At 39.8% G+C, this 13702-nt stretch overlaps 1 protein-coding gene across 1 annotated transcript; it reads left to right on the top strand.

Annotated features, from left to right (window-relative positions):
* Nucleotides 1-7551: 7551 nt before the first annotated feature.
* LOC125750916 (protein canopy homolog 3-like) lies at nucleotides 7552-13494 on the top strand. Its single transcript, XM_049029278.1, has 6 exons — nucleotides 7552-7776; nucleotides 8086-8212; nucleotides 8798-8894; nucleotides 9152-9274; nucleotides 10174-10291; nucleotides 11478-13494. The coding sequence occupies exons 1-6, from the start codon at nucleotides 7662-7664 to the stop codon at nucleotides 11741-11743; spliced, it is 846 nt and encodes a 281-aa protein (XP_048885235.1). The 5' UTR covers nucleotides 7552-7661; the 3' UTR covers nucleotides 11744-13494.
* Nucleotides 13495-13702: the final 208 nt, after the last annotated feature.

Here is a 13702-nt window from a genome sequence, read left to right on the forward strand (position 1 = left end):
CAGTAAAGCTGGACGCGATTTCATAAAATTTAAAATTAAAATTATCAGTGTGTACTCATTAGTCAAGTAAGTGTGTAAAGCAGGTCAGGAAATTAGATAAAGATAAGGGTGTGTTCAGCAAATGCCTCGTATTTCTATGTGTGACAGGCCCTAGGATTGGTGGAGAGAACAGGCTGACATTGGATTGGTGGAGAGGACAGACTGGCAGTGGATTGGTGAGCAACTTAGACAGAAAGGAAATTAGTGCTACAAAGTGATCCTTTGTAATCTATACAGGGAAAGGCTGAACCCATTTGTTCCACTCCAGCCAAAAGGTCTTCTCTATGAATTATATAGGAACCTGGTAAAAATGTGACTGTGTCCAGAAACGTATACTTTCAATATGGGGGATCGAGCCAGTAAAAGTCAATCCACCTCCCGTAATCCCGGCTATTAAATTTGTATCTAGAAAATAATGTTTTGTGTGGCTTAAGTCTGCATTATGGCTTCTTCGGGACAGACTGAAAGTCTAAGACTTGGTTCAGTTTGCCTCGCACGCTGTCCAACTACAAGGCTGGTACAGGTTATTTTTTTTTTTACACTTGCTACTTTCAGGGTCTTTTTTACTTTCTACAAAAGGTGCAACTGCATTTGTTGAAATAAAGAATGAAACTGCATAAGAAGCAGAATTATGAATAATGTATCTAATATCACAACACAAATAAACTTTGTTAATCAAATATGCTTAAAATACAGCGATTGTGTGTGTCTTTTTAACTGAATTCATGAGATGTAAAACGTCTAAACTCATTCACGAAATCGAGCGCCAGTTCCATTAGATACACATGCAGTCAGTGCATCCTTGAGACAACGAATGTCTATACATAAGGATTACGCACACATACCCTCATGCATAAAGGTAGTTACTTGAGCAAGCACCTTCAGAAGCCAGTTTGAACAGAAGAGCACGCAGCCGGGGTGTCTGTGGTCGATAATGACAGCAGAAAGTTACACACCTGACTACATACCATCTGCCTCTTTGGAAGTGACGCGACAGGCTGCTGTCACACCTGCTGCAGCCTCCCTATTGGCCGCCTTTCACATATGCTTTACACTTCAGTCTCCAAGGGTGCCAGCACCCAAGGCATGACCCAACAAGTGTTCTGACGCCTTCCACAGCTGTGCCAGAAATGTTCTCTGGATCCCAGCAGTAGAAAAAATTCAGGGGCTGAATTTGTTAGTCAATCATGGAATAGTGTATAATTTCAACTTTTACACTAAATTATACACTAAAAGATTTTGGTTTTTTTAGTGCATGTACTTATTTTAAGGTCTGTTTTTTTGTTCTCCTAAATGATTCATGCAATAGTTTTAAACAAACAAATTTGGCTATAGTCCAAATTCAGCGTAACCAAAGTTATACTATGACTATAACTTTGCTACATCTCTCAACAAAATTAAATCACATTCAAACCTCAAACACTAACAGTCTAGTGTTTGGATTTTGTTCAGGGAATTATTTAAAACCCTGTACACAATCAAGGGCACTGAAATCCCTCGTCCTTGTCCTCCATTAGCAGCCTTGGGCTCTGCAGTCTTCACTGATTGTCCAATGTAATCATCTCCATTATTTCAGTAGTTGTGTTTTTAGTGCTGGTGCTGCTAATTTGCAATATTGATCAAGTTTAAAAGGCTTGTTCATGGCAAAAAGAACAAAACAGAGGAGTTTCCCGAAATTGTCATAGGGCAAAGATTATCTTGACCATTACAGGAGCAGTCTGCACTGCAAAATAGGGGCAAGTTTCCAAAAAAAAGCTCAAGGATCATCAAGTAGCACATCCTTTATAGAAATTAGTGAGAGCCTTCCACTGCCATCGTACTAGTGATGGACAAAATGACGCCTCATGACACGTGTATTTTTTGACCCCACTGGATGGTGTTTTCTGTTCAAAAAAGGGAACAAAGCATGCCACAAAACAAAGCAAGAGCACCATCTAGTGGAGTCATAAATAAGTTCAAGAGGTATCCTTTTGTCCGTCACTACATCATTTCGGAAATTTGCTTGCTAACACTGCTGCTTTGTGCATCTACCTGTAGCACACAGGTACAGATATTTTAGTACAGATATTTTATGGGTTCCACTGAAATAAAGGTAGCTGACTAGGAGAAAGATCTCGGTATGTATGTTGATGCTTCCATGTCCCACTCTTGCCAGTGTGGGGAAGCAATAAAAAAGGCCAATAGGATGTTGGGTTATATCTCTAGGTGTGTGGAGTTTAACTGAATGGAGGTGATTCTATGATTGTACAATTCCTTGGTAAGACCCCACCTAGAATAATGTGTGCAGGTTTGGTCACCATACCTTAAGAAAGACATCGCTGCCTTGGAAAAGGTGCAACGTAGGGCGATGAGAATGATTCCTGGTCTTAGAGGAATGTCTTATGAGGAGAGGTTAGCTGAGCTGAATCTGTTTAGCCTCCAGCAAAGGAGACTAAGGGGGGACATGATCCAGGTATATAAGATTCTAACAGTTCTGGATGCTGTTCAGATGCGGAAATATTGAAACTAATATTTAAATATTAGTTTAAATACTACAACTCGTTGCCATAACTGGAAATTAGAGGAAGAACATTTTAAAATGAATCTGAGAAAGCACTTCTTTACACAGCGTGTAGTTAGAGTACGGAATAGTCTCCCTGCTAGTGCAACACAAGCTAAAACCCTGGGTTCCTTTAAATCAGAGCTAGATAAGACTTTAACAACTCTGAGCTATTAGTTAAGTTCTCCCCAAACGAGCCTGATCGGCCGAATGGCCTCCTCTCGTTTGTAAATTTCTTATGTGTTTATGTTCACCCGCAACCCAGAAATAGGAGTATGTTTATATTACTTTGACTATTCTGACTTAACAGATCGATGCAAGAATTTTCCACATTAGTAACCAATTCATTGTTACACCTCTACCTGAGTCATTCTCTCACCTTTTGTGTCTGCATTGTCAAGTTAACTGTACATGTCTTTGAGTCTTTGCACATATGAAGGTGGGAGGTTTGCTTTCAACTTTCTGAGTTACATGTGGCAAAGAATTTATCCTGCACCTCTGTGCATCAGTGGTCCTGACATATCTGTATGTAGTAATTATCTCTGTCTCTCTGTTTTTTGTGTCCAAACATATGTGGGACTATTTATCGGTCCATGCCAGTCTTTCTAGGGCCGGAGTGCCCTACGTAGAACGTGGGCGGTTAATGTCCAGTGGTTCTGCTGCTTATTTATTTGTTTCTTTTATTGTGTTTATTTTAATTTTTTTATTTTCCTTCATTTGTAAACACTTTGTAAACCCTCTGGTTAAAACAGTGCTACATACAGAAAATAAAGATTGCTGTGATTGCGTTGGACTGGCATATTCATCCACAAACCCACCACTCTAGGTTTTCCACTTTAAAAAAATCCTAATATCACAGTTAATAAATTTAGAAAAGAAGGCTTAGACTGTAAGTGCAACCCTACGTGCTACTGAAAAAAGGTCAAAAGATTACTCAAAGCACTGATCAAATAGTTTAAAATGGACAGCAGCAAGGCACATAGTAAGAGCTTCGAAGTTCTTTCAGTGAATGTGTAATTTGTACCAACATATATGCATCAGAAAAGGACAAAATGGATTTGATAAATACAGAAAAAAGAATGACCACATACTCAACTTCACAAGAGGAGAAGTATATCACAATCACTAGTCAGAGAAATAGATGCCTTATACTGTAGGTCCTACGTTTACAGATTCCAAAACATTTAACTCATATCTCAAAAGCCATCAGAATGGAAAGTACAGTCAGCATTGTTTTAACACTGAGAGTCAAAATGCTTTGGTATGTTGTTAAAATGTCAGTGTAAATGAATGGTAGTCGGTTCCCACATTCTCAGTGTCACTGACTGAATCTTTTGCAAACTGTTACTTACTCTTATCAAAGGCACCAGTTTCAAAAAGCACTTACATGCACATGTAACTTCCTCAGATCTCAAGACACAGAATAACAAGCAAACAAAAAAGTCACAAAGCACCGTATAACAGCAACATGACAATAGAAGAACAACAAAATTATGTACTTTGGGTACCAAAAATACAACAATGCCGTATCACTGCAGTTTATGGAATATATTTCAAAAACATTTTGAAAGCTTGGTTAACTGTTTTTCTTGGGGTAGCTAACACGATGATCATATACCTACATAGTTTTGGGTGTAAAATGATTACAAAGGGAAACTACATAATCTATTTTGACCAACAAGACTAAAGCAACTAAAAATTGTGCCAAATGATGACAGTTATATAAAACCATTTGCATATATATATATATATATACTGAAACATTTGGAAATTTGCGTGAAGCAAGGAGGAATGACGGTCTGCTGTACAGAAGTGGCATTACGGTGCGGGTATTACAAGAGCCATTTCACAAATGGTAATTATCATTTGAGAAATGCTCCAAAGTAATCGAGAGAAACTGTAATGTTAGATATTTACACAGACTAAAAACTCATTTATATCAGAGTTGTAGTCCTTGAGATCTGGTCTTGGTCCTGCGACCAGTCTTGACACCAGCCTTAAGACCGCTCAACCGGATCTCAGCCTCATCTTGGTGTCGTCCCTATTTTGTCTTGATCTTGCCTTGGTCTTGACTGTCAGTTTCGAAGTATTGCAAAAAATATTATCTAAATCAATATACAAATATACTTCTTTCCCCTCACTAAGCTGAAATAAAATTTTCTGTGCTGTCCTCTTGTAGCAGTGCTACTTAAAAATGTGCTGCATCGCCCAGCTGCCCCAGTAGTATAACGCTATTGGACAGCTTCAGAGGGCAGAGGGGCTGCTGCTCAGAGATTGAGCAACGGGCCCTTTGAAAATGAACATGAAAGACGCCGAGAAGATTACAATAATCCGTGTGTTTGTTTGTAGGTCTCAATTGGGTTACAATTCGACCACTTTAGGTCATAGTTTCCATCTGGATGTGAGTGGGCCTGCTTGTCCGTGTGATTTCGTCTTTTGTGGATATGTCTTAGTCTAGGGGGCACTCCCAATCAGGGCCGGTCAGGATCACTCAGTGTTTTAAATATTTTAAGTTTAGCCCCGAGTATTTTAGTCATGATGCCAGTCTTCCTTCGAAAAAGAAAAAGGTTAAGCCTGAAGTAAACTTGACCCCTGATTTTTTCAATAGCTAGAAACACCCCTGGTCTGAAGTAAAGATAATTGTATGAAACATGTTAAATATAAACAAAGGCTGGGCTACTCTGTAGATATTAAAAGTTGGCTTTCTTTCATATTATTCATATTAATTTGGATATCAAAACAAGTGTATTTGATGTTGGCTTGTAATGGTGTGTTAATATCAAGCATTTCTCTTACGTTTTTATCTTTATTTATGGCTACAAATAACCTTGAATTATGTGCATCATACTCATAATATTTTATTGCTCTGTTATGCTCTTATGATATACAGTGAGGGAAATAATTATTTGACCCCATGTCGAATTCCTAAGTTCACCCATTTATAAAGAAATGAGAAGTCTATCATTTCAATGGTAGATTTAATTTAACATAAGAAGGTAGATTTTCAACAAAACAAACAGGGAAAAAAATCATAATCTAACAGGTACAAATCAATTTGTCATTAATATAGGGAAATAATTATTTGATCCCTTACAAGCCAGCAAGAAATTGTAATGGGAATGGGTAAATGTAATCTAACACAACACAAGTAGTACTTCATTAAGTATTACAGTTTTTCTTGATTGCTTTCATGCAGCAGTCAACTCAAACTCCACATTTCCAAAACAGTTAACACACAGGCCCAAACAGTGGCACTCATGGTCAAAGTGACACATTTTGTTTGCAAAAGGCTCTAACGTTATTATCTAACGTTGGCTCTAATCGTGCCAAAACATTTTAAATTTGTAACAAAAGCAAATTTTGTCTTCAAACAACACAACTTGCAGCCAAATGTATACGCTCTTCCAATCAATCATCACAAAATGGACAACAAAATATAAAATACGGAGATCAGTGTGAAACAGTACAGCTTTGCTTGTAATTCTGTTAACCTACATGCCTGTGCCATTTGTTGACTTTATAAGGTATGTGCCAAAACCATCTTGTAAAGAATTGGATACATAATCAGAAATACTTTGAAACAAATTTAATTGATTCCATGTCATTCTTTTTCCAAACGGTGGCTGAAATCTGAAATGAAACCTATTGGAATATAACAAATGACTTCAAATAGCCACTATGTTCTTTCAATCTATTCGCTCACGATGATAAGAGCACATGTTCTCGTCCACATCACATCTATATCCTCCCTTGCAATACACCGAGGGAAAGACCTCCTTGCATGTCGTATCCAACCTTAATATACACCTTGATTTATAGGTGTACAGACTGATTCCAGATTTGTGTGAAGGAGTGTCAAACAGGTGCTGTAGTGATTTCATATTCATCTAGGTAGTTTCTAATAGTTGGGTATAGATGGTTTCTGCTGGGTATAGATGCAGACGATAACTTGGTGTCAATATCGTTCATGTAAATTAGGAATAACAGTGGTTATAAAATTGAACCCGTGATCAATTTTACTCGATACCTCTCCTAAATCCATGTTGGCTATCCCTCAGAATGTTATTTGAATCCAGGAAATCTACCATTTTCACTTGGATTATAGCTTCCATTACTTTCCCTGTTATGCAAGTTAAGTTGGCCTACAGTTTGATGGATTACTTCTGTCCCCTTTTTTGAATATGGGAGTTATATTAACATGCTACCAATCAGAAGGTACCACACCAGCAGATAAGGATTTCTGAAATAGTCAAAGTCAAAGGCTGGCAAATTATTTCCCACATCTCTTTCAAAACTGTAGGTAAGATCCCAACAGGACCAGATATATATCCAATGACAGATACCCATCACAGGGATCTGGTCAGGAATCATTAAAGTGAACCACGTCCAATAGGATCCTTTATTTGACCATCTTTAATTTTCCATATTCTTAAAAAAATGGTGTGTATGCGGCTTGTGAATTGGTATATTCAGATATTCTTAAGAAATATATATAAAAAAAGTCAGTCCAACGTCGTTCACCAGGTGGCACTTGTTGACTATATAATAACTTGGCAACTTGCACATAATAATGCAAACGATGTAAACCAATTTGAAAGGATTTAAAAAGCGCTAGCATGAGTTATACATCAGAACCAAAACAACACCAACTATGTGCATGTAACAGTCAGTTGGCTTAGTTGTCTTTACACGTCCTGAAGAGAACAGAATCCTTCAGATTATCCAAATCTCATTTATATGTAAACAGTGTACGAGCAACTAACCCTCACTTAGTGCTAATATCAGCGTTACTATATCTCAGGCTTGGAAAAAGTGCTCTCCACTCCTTCCCCTTACCCTCCGTTATCAGAAGCTTCTTTCGCCGGAAAGAGCACATGCAACACTTCCCGTTTTCACTAACTACCAACTACGCATGTTTCCGGTCGCTTTAACGATTGGCCAAATAGTGACACTACTACGCCTTTGATTGGTCGGCTGTGTGACAGTGCGGTTTGTACTATATCGGTACTGCAGATGCGTTGAATGTACGTGGGGACTCAAATTGAGGAGTTTTGGTTGCATATGCTTTAGATGAAAAAGAATTATGATCAAGATGAAGCCATTGCTTGTTGTTGATGTGTTTTTACTGACTGCAGTCGCGGAAATGATGAAGAAGGGCGACGACGCCGAATGGGTACATTTACCTGACAAATGTGAAGGTATAAGTCCGTTTCGATATTGAGAATACGCAGGTTGATTTTAGCCGTAATAAAACGGCTTAATAAATTAAGTAGGGCTATTTAAAGTATTTATTATCAGTTGCATAGCCATTTCATTGGTGCTGTTTATTATTTGTGTTTTAATGATTAAGTGTATTGCTAGAGGCATAAAACATTTTGAAAAGTCAGATTTGGGCACACTTTAAATGAATTTAATAGTTAAACTGCCGCTTTTCATATTAATTTTTGCATATTAAATTGGAAATTAATGTCTGCCAACACCGTTTATTTATTTACTTTTTTTATCAGTGTGCAAGTTTCTGAGTATCGAAATGAAATCTGCATTTGAAGAGACTGGAAAAACCAAGCAAGTCATAGAGACGAATTATCGCTTTCTGGACTCGAAGGGTGCACCGCCAATAAAATACGTCAAATCGTATGTCTATATATTATAAACATAAACGTGTTTTACTTTGTACTGGTGGGCGATGCTTGTAATTGTTCTGCAACAGGGTCGGCCAGCCTTATACGCAACATTTGATTGGGGTGTACAAAAGAGCGAGCACCCAGGGTCGGCGTTGCTATATGCTAATATTCTCGATGTAACTATAAAGAAGACACCTGTTTTTGGGGCACACATTAGGAAAAAAACATCATATGCATTATCTTATAGATCCTAGTCTGCTTCCGTATTTTAGGAAGAGGGGGAAATGAGAAGCAGAAGTCTTAGTTCAACATTATATGCTGTAAGAAACTTTAGGTTCTAGTGTCATATAGGCTATTTGTTCAACGTATTTTCCCCGATTAGCATAAAGAAACTTTACTGCTTTGCTAGATTGTTGAGATCGGCAGGAGTATCTATTTTGATTAGTATCCAGTTGTTGATGATCGAGGATTTTGATGTGTTGCCCATTTTCTGTACTTGCCAGGTTTGTTTCCATTGTTTGACCATGTGGCCTCTGCAAAAGGCTGCTAACTTTATTGTAATGTTTAAGCAGCCTTGCTTGCTTCACATACACAGGGACATCCGGTTCATAGAGGTGATGGAGACTGTCTGTCAACGACTCATGGAGTACAATCTGCACAAGGAGAGGGAAGGCAGCAACCGCTTTGCCAAGGTGAGGATGCTGAAACATACCTGGTCCACAAACACAGAGGAGTAAAATATGAGTCACTCTTGTTTGTGAGTATGATGTATGCCTCTGCATACTCTGCCGCAAAGGAACTTTGAGTAGGCCTATGCTATGTGTAACGTCTATGCTGAATTGTTTTCTTCTCCAGGAAGAATTTAGGTTTTTGTAATATTTCAAGACCACTTATCCATTTTCTTTGCATTTTTCACCCTGTTGACCACCCCCCCCCCCCCCAACCTTAGGGCATGTCTGAGACCTTCTCCACACTGCATAACTTGGTCCACAAGGGCGTGAAAGTAGTGATGGATATCCCGTATGAGTTGTGGAACGAGACATCTGCAGAGGTGGCAGATCTGAAGAAGCAGGTGACCTTATAGGGACTTATTATTATCAGCAATTTATATAAATAAATAAATAAATAAATGTGTGTGTGTGTGTGTGTGTATATATGTGTGTGTGTGTATATAATATAATATAGGGGGTGGCATGGCGGTGCAGTGGTTAGCACTGTTGCCTCACACCTCTGGGACCTGGGTCACATGTGTGTGGAGTTTGCATGTTCTCCCCATGCCGTCGTGGGGTTTCCTCCGGGTTCTCCGGTTTCCCCCCACCAGTCCAACATTGTATAGTGTGGCGACAGGCGGAGCGAGGGATCGCGGAAGCAGAGAGCGACATGGAGACTTGCTTGCCAGGGAAATCACGCTCTTTATTAACAATCCTTTTATTGTTTTTATTAATATTAATGGTTGCATTTCCCCATTGTTGCACATGTGTTGCTCGTGTCTTGTGTGTACCCAGTCTGATCCTCACGTGTAATTAGCATGTGTAACTCTTCCACTGTGTCTGCATCTTGTAGTTTGGCGTCTGACAACATTGTGTTTCCCATCTGTGTATTTGGGTTCGGTGCTTGTTGGTTGCCTCTTGTGGTCCTTCCATTTACAACTGCACGTGGGGCATGCTGGGATATGCTGAGGCATGCTGGGATATGCAGGGCATGCTGGGATATGCACCCCGCCAGTGCTACACTAGTAAAAAAACGGAATCTGGTTGAGGAATCTGTTCGTTGACCAAATTTTGTACGCAAACCAATGCATTTTTTTCCACGGAATTTTTGACCGCGAACCAAATTGTTTGTAGACCCCAGCGTTTGGGTACCGCAGGCACTACTGTGGGTGAATATGTTGGTGAAGATCAGGTAGGTTAGGGTGGCAAGCAGACTTCATATTGTGCTAATTTGAACGTGTCTGTAACTCTCTTTTTTCAGTGTGATATAATGTTGGAGCAGTATGAGGAAGTCATTGAAGACTGGTACAAGGGTGATCAAGTAGAAGACCTCACCACTTACCTGTGTGAGAAGCATGTTCTTAAGGGGCAGGACATAGGTATTGATCCCTCTCTATTTTCATTTCTCTCTCCTTGACTGTGACTCTTGAGCTGCTTGAATGGGGTCCAGTCCAGCTGCAGTCATTCCTCCAGTACACTGAATCATTAGCTTCTGGTAGAATGCCATTTGTGAGTATATTTTAGCAGTATAGTGCAGCGACACCAATATGTACAGTAAACTAGTTAAATTTGCGGTTTGTGTTAAATTTGGGTGGTGTAGCAGATACTGAACTAGCGGCACAGAGGCTACAGTGGGTTCTTGATTTATTTAGCGAATGGCCTGATACTTGGCAGATGAAATTGAATGTACAGAAATGTAAGGTAATCCATGCAGCGAGCAGAAATATAAAGTACCAATATTTTATGGGTTCCACTGAAATAAATGTGGCTGATTATGGGAAAGACCTTGGTAAGTATGTTGAGTGGGGAAGCAATTATAAAGGCCAATAAGATGTTACATCTCTAGGTGTGTGGAGTTTAAGTCAAGGGAGGTGATGCTACGATTATATAATTAATTGGTAAGACCCCACCCAGAATATCGTGTGCAGGTTTGGTCACCGTACCTTAACAAGGACATGGAAAGGGTGCAACGTAGGGCTACAAGAATGATTCCTGGTCTTAGAGGAGTGTCTTATGAGGAGAGGTTAGCTGAGCTGAATCTGTTCAGCATTAAGCAAAGGAGACTAAGTCTGGATGCTGTTCAACAAAATAGTTAATTCAATATTAGTTAAATATTGATTCAAGAACTTGTGGAAATTAGCGGGAGAACACTTACTGGATTTGGTAAGATTTTAACAACTCTGTGCTATTTGTTTGAGTTCTCCCCAAACAAGCTCTTAGTGATCTTATGTTTTTTAAATGGAGGGACTTTATCTTGGGCAGAAGGGGCACGTGCTCAAGGACCCCCAAGCCCCCCCAATCACATGTCTGCATCTTAGCTTGTTAGAAGCTTCGTATTGCTGTGTGTGTATGCTAAAAATCATTAGCAGGACTATAGACTTGCCTGTTTCGCATGCACAGGAACCAGAGTCATTGTTTCTATGAAAAGTGGAAAAAAAATGTAAATGATTATGGAGTTGTGAGACTTCACACTACAGGCTGTATAAATGCTTGGCAGTGGTTTTCCAGGTTAGATATAGCATGTCTGAGAGTGGTTTTAATATTTCGGGAGCTGTTTTGTTTTAGACTGCCTGAAGGAGAAATGGAGTGGGAAAAGGAGAGAGACAGCAGGCATTACTGATGAGAAGAAGGAGAAGAAAAAGAATGGAGAGAGCAGTGGCCAGGAGAAGCTGATGAAGAAGAAGGGGGGGAAGAAGAAGAAAAAGAAGAAGAAGAAGAGCAAGCTTTCAGAGCAGGAGATGGGAGGAGAGAGCAAAGACGACGTGGAAGTCATTCCAGAGGAGGGTCTCCAGGGCAGTGCACCCCTGCATGGGGAGAAGACTGAGTTGTGAGTGGGCTGGGAGAAGACTGCATGGCTCATGGACTGATTCACAGGCTTCCTATCAGGCTTATCCTCATGCAGCAGGGACACTTAGCTTCAGCCTCTGCTAGCTGAAGTGCTGTGGGTTTTAAAGGACATTTTAGCAACTGATTGACACTTCAAATGCCGGGTGAGACAGCTCGGTATTTGGATTGTTGACTAAAATAAAAAGCTGACTTGAACTGAGGTCGAGCCAAGGATGGCGTACCCTGTAGCTTTGATGACCAGAACTGAATACCCTTAATTCTCCCCAGTTTCTGTTTGTTCTATATCAGCAACTGTGACCAGTGTTTAATCACCCCAGTGTTCTCCATTCTTTGCTTTTGCACTGTCTAAGCTCCAGATGTCCAGTTTTGCTGTGTCTGTTGCCCATACACATAATTAGCTTATGGTTTTGACCTCCAAGGGGCATGAGAGATGTTTTCCTTTCTAATAAAGGACTGGGTGTGCTAGTCTGGTCTAGCTCTACCCTCATCAGAGACATCTCACTGTCACCTGGATCAGAACCACTGCTTCGGCCCAAAGCTGTAGCTCTGTAGTTCCCAGGTAGGGTACAATGCGTGTCATTCCAGCTACCCACAGAGGACCAGGACAACAGATGGCTGCAGTGCATATACGTCAGGGCTTGAATTAGAGACGGAATCCACATTGCTCCTGTAAGAGAAAACTGGCCATAATAGGTGTGGAACTTCGTACATGTGTAGCTAAACTGGCATTACCGTAACAACAGAATGCCCTGACTTAACCAGTGCTAGCTAGTCCAAATACATGCATTAGAAACCTCCTGCTGACAGTCTGTGTCTTTCATTGATATCTGATGAAGTTAGAGTATACACCTGCTACACAGGCATTTTTATTCTTTTAAAGTGAAAGTATTATAAGCTGAACACACTCCCTATCTCCAGAGATCCTATAAAATTGTATTGTTTTGTTTCAAGTTCTTTGTATTTTGTCAACCTCTACGATGCTCTGAGAGATCTGGCTACCCACCTTTGCCCTTCTTCCCTTCAGATATTTCCCAGTAATTTTACATACACAAGGCAAAAAAGCCATAGGTCTGAGTAATGTAATGATGTCTGGAGGGCGGCAGCCAGGGAACTTTCCTTGGGCTCGCATGGCCTTTTCAGCCCAGTTTTCCCAGAATCCTTGGTGATCCTTATTGCCAGCTTGTGGTTCTGTCACATAAAAAGTATTTGTTGAAGTGTAATCCATGAGACGGTGTCATTACTGTGTACTGTGCCACCATCACTAGTGTGGAACTGCTGCACGCATCCGTCTGTGAAAGTAACAGATCGGCAAAAACAAAGTTTTGACCATTGTCGTGCTTGGTATCTTCACAAAGGGGAATCCCTGTTCTACGTATCTGAGAAATCAACTTTACAATGGATATGCTCATTTCAAGTAAAATGGGCAAGTTTAGCTTCCCATTTAATTTTTCTTACATATCCATCCATCCATTTTCCGAATCACTTATCCTACTGGGTCATGGGGGGTCTGGAGCCTATCCTGGAAGCAATGGGCACGAGGCAGTTCTTGCATATCTACGCCAAGAGAATGTAAAAATAAATACATTCAAATGTGGATTGGTTCTTTTGTCATAGTTTTGCTATCCAAACTACATAATTTAAGATGGCAGAGTGTGGGGGTGCAGTCAGGATACCAGTGATGACATGAATTTTATAACTGAATCAGCTTGTTCAATAAATAGGATTGTATTTAAAAGTAAGTGTTTTTGCAGTTTAATTTCTAACGTGAGTGTTGATTTTAAAGTGGGTGGCTGGAAATTTGTGTCAAAGCTTTCTAATATGTATGTAAAATACTCACATTTTCCCTTTTCATTGAAGCAATTATTAAGAAATGGTCCAGTTTACAGCCATTTGGAATGTTTTAATAAAAAGTTTTACATAGGGGAGGTTATGTCCTTTCTGAA

This window comes from Brienomyrus brachyistius, chromosome 10, assembly GCF_023856365.1.
Source record: "Brienomyrus brachyistius isolate T26 chromosome 10, BBRACH_0.4, whole genome shotgun sequence".
Lineage (NCBI taxonomy): Eukaryota > Metazoa > Chordata > Actinopteri > Osteoglossiformes > Mormyridae > Brienomyrus > Brienomyrus brachyistius.

Coding starts and splice junctions, on each gene's coding strand:
- LOC125750916 (XM_049029278.1), top strand. CDS start 7,662: ATGATCAAGATGAAGCCATTGCTTGTTGTTGATGTGTTTTTACTGACT. Junction 7,777..8,085: donor TTTACCTGACAAATGTGAAG/GTATAAGTCCGT, acceptor TTTTTTTATCAG/TGTGCAAGTTTCTGAGTATC. Junction 8,213..8,797: donor CCAATAAAATACGTCAAATC/GTATGTCTATAT, acceptor TCACATACACAG/GGACATCCGGTTCATAGAGG.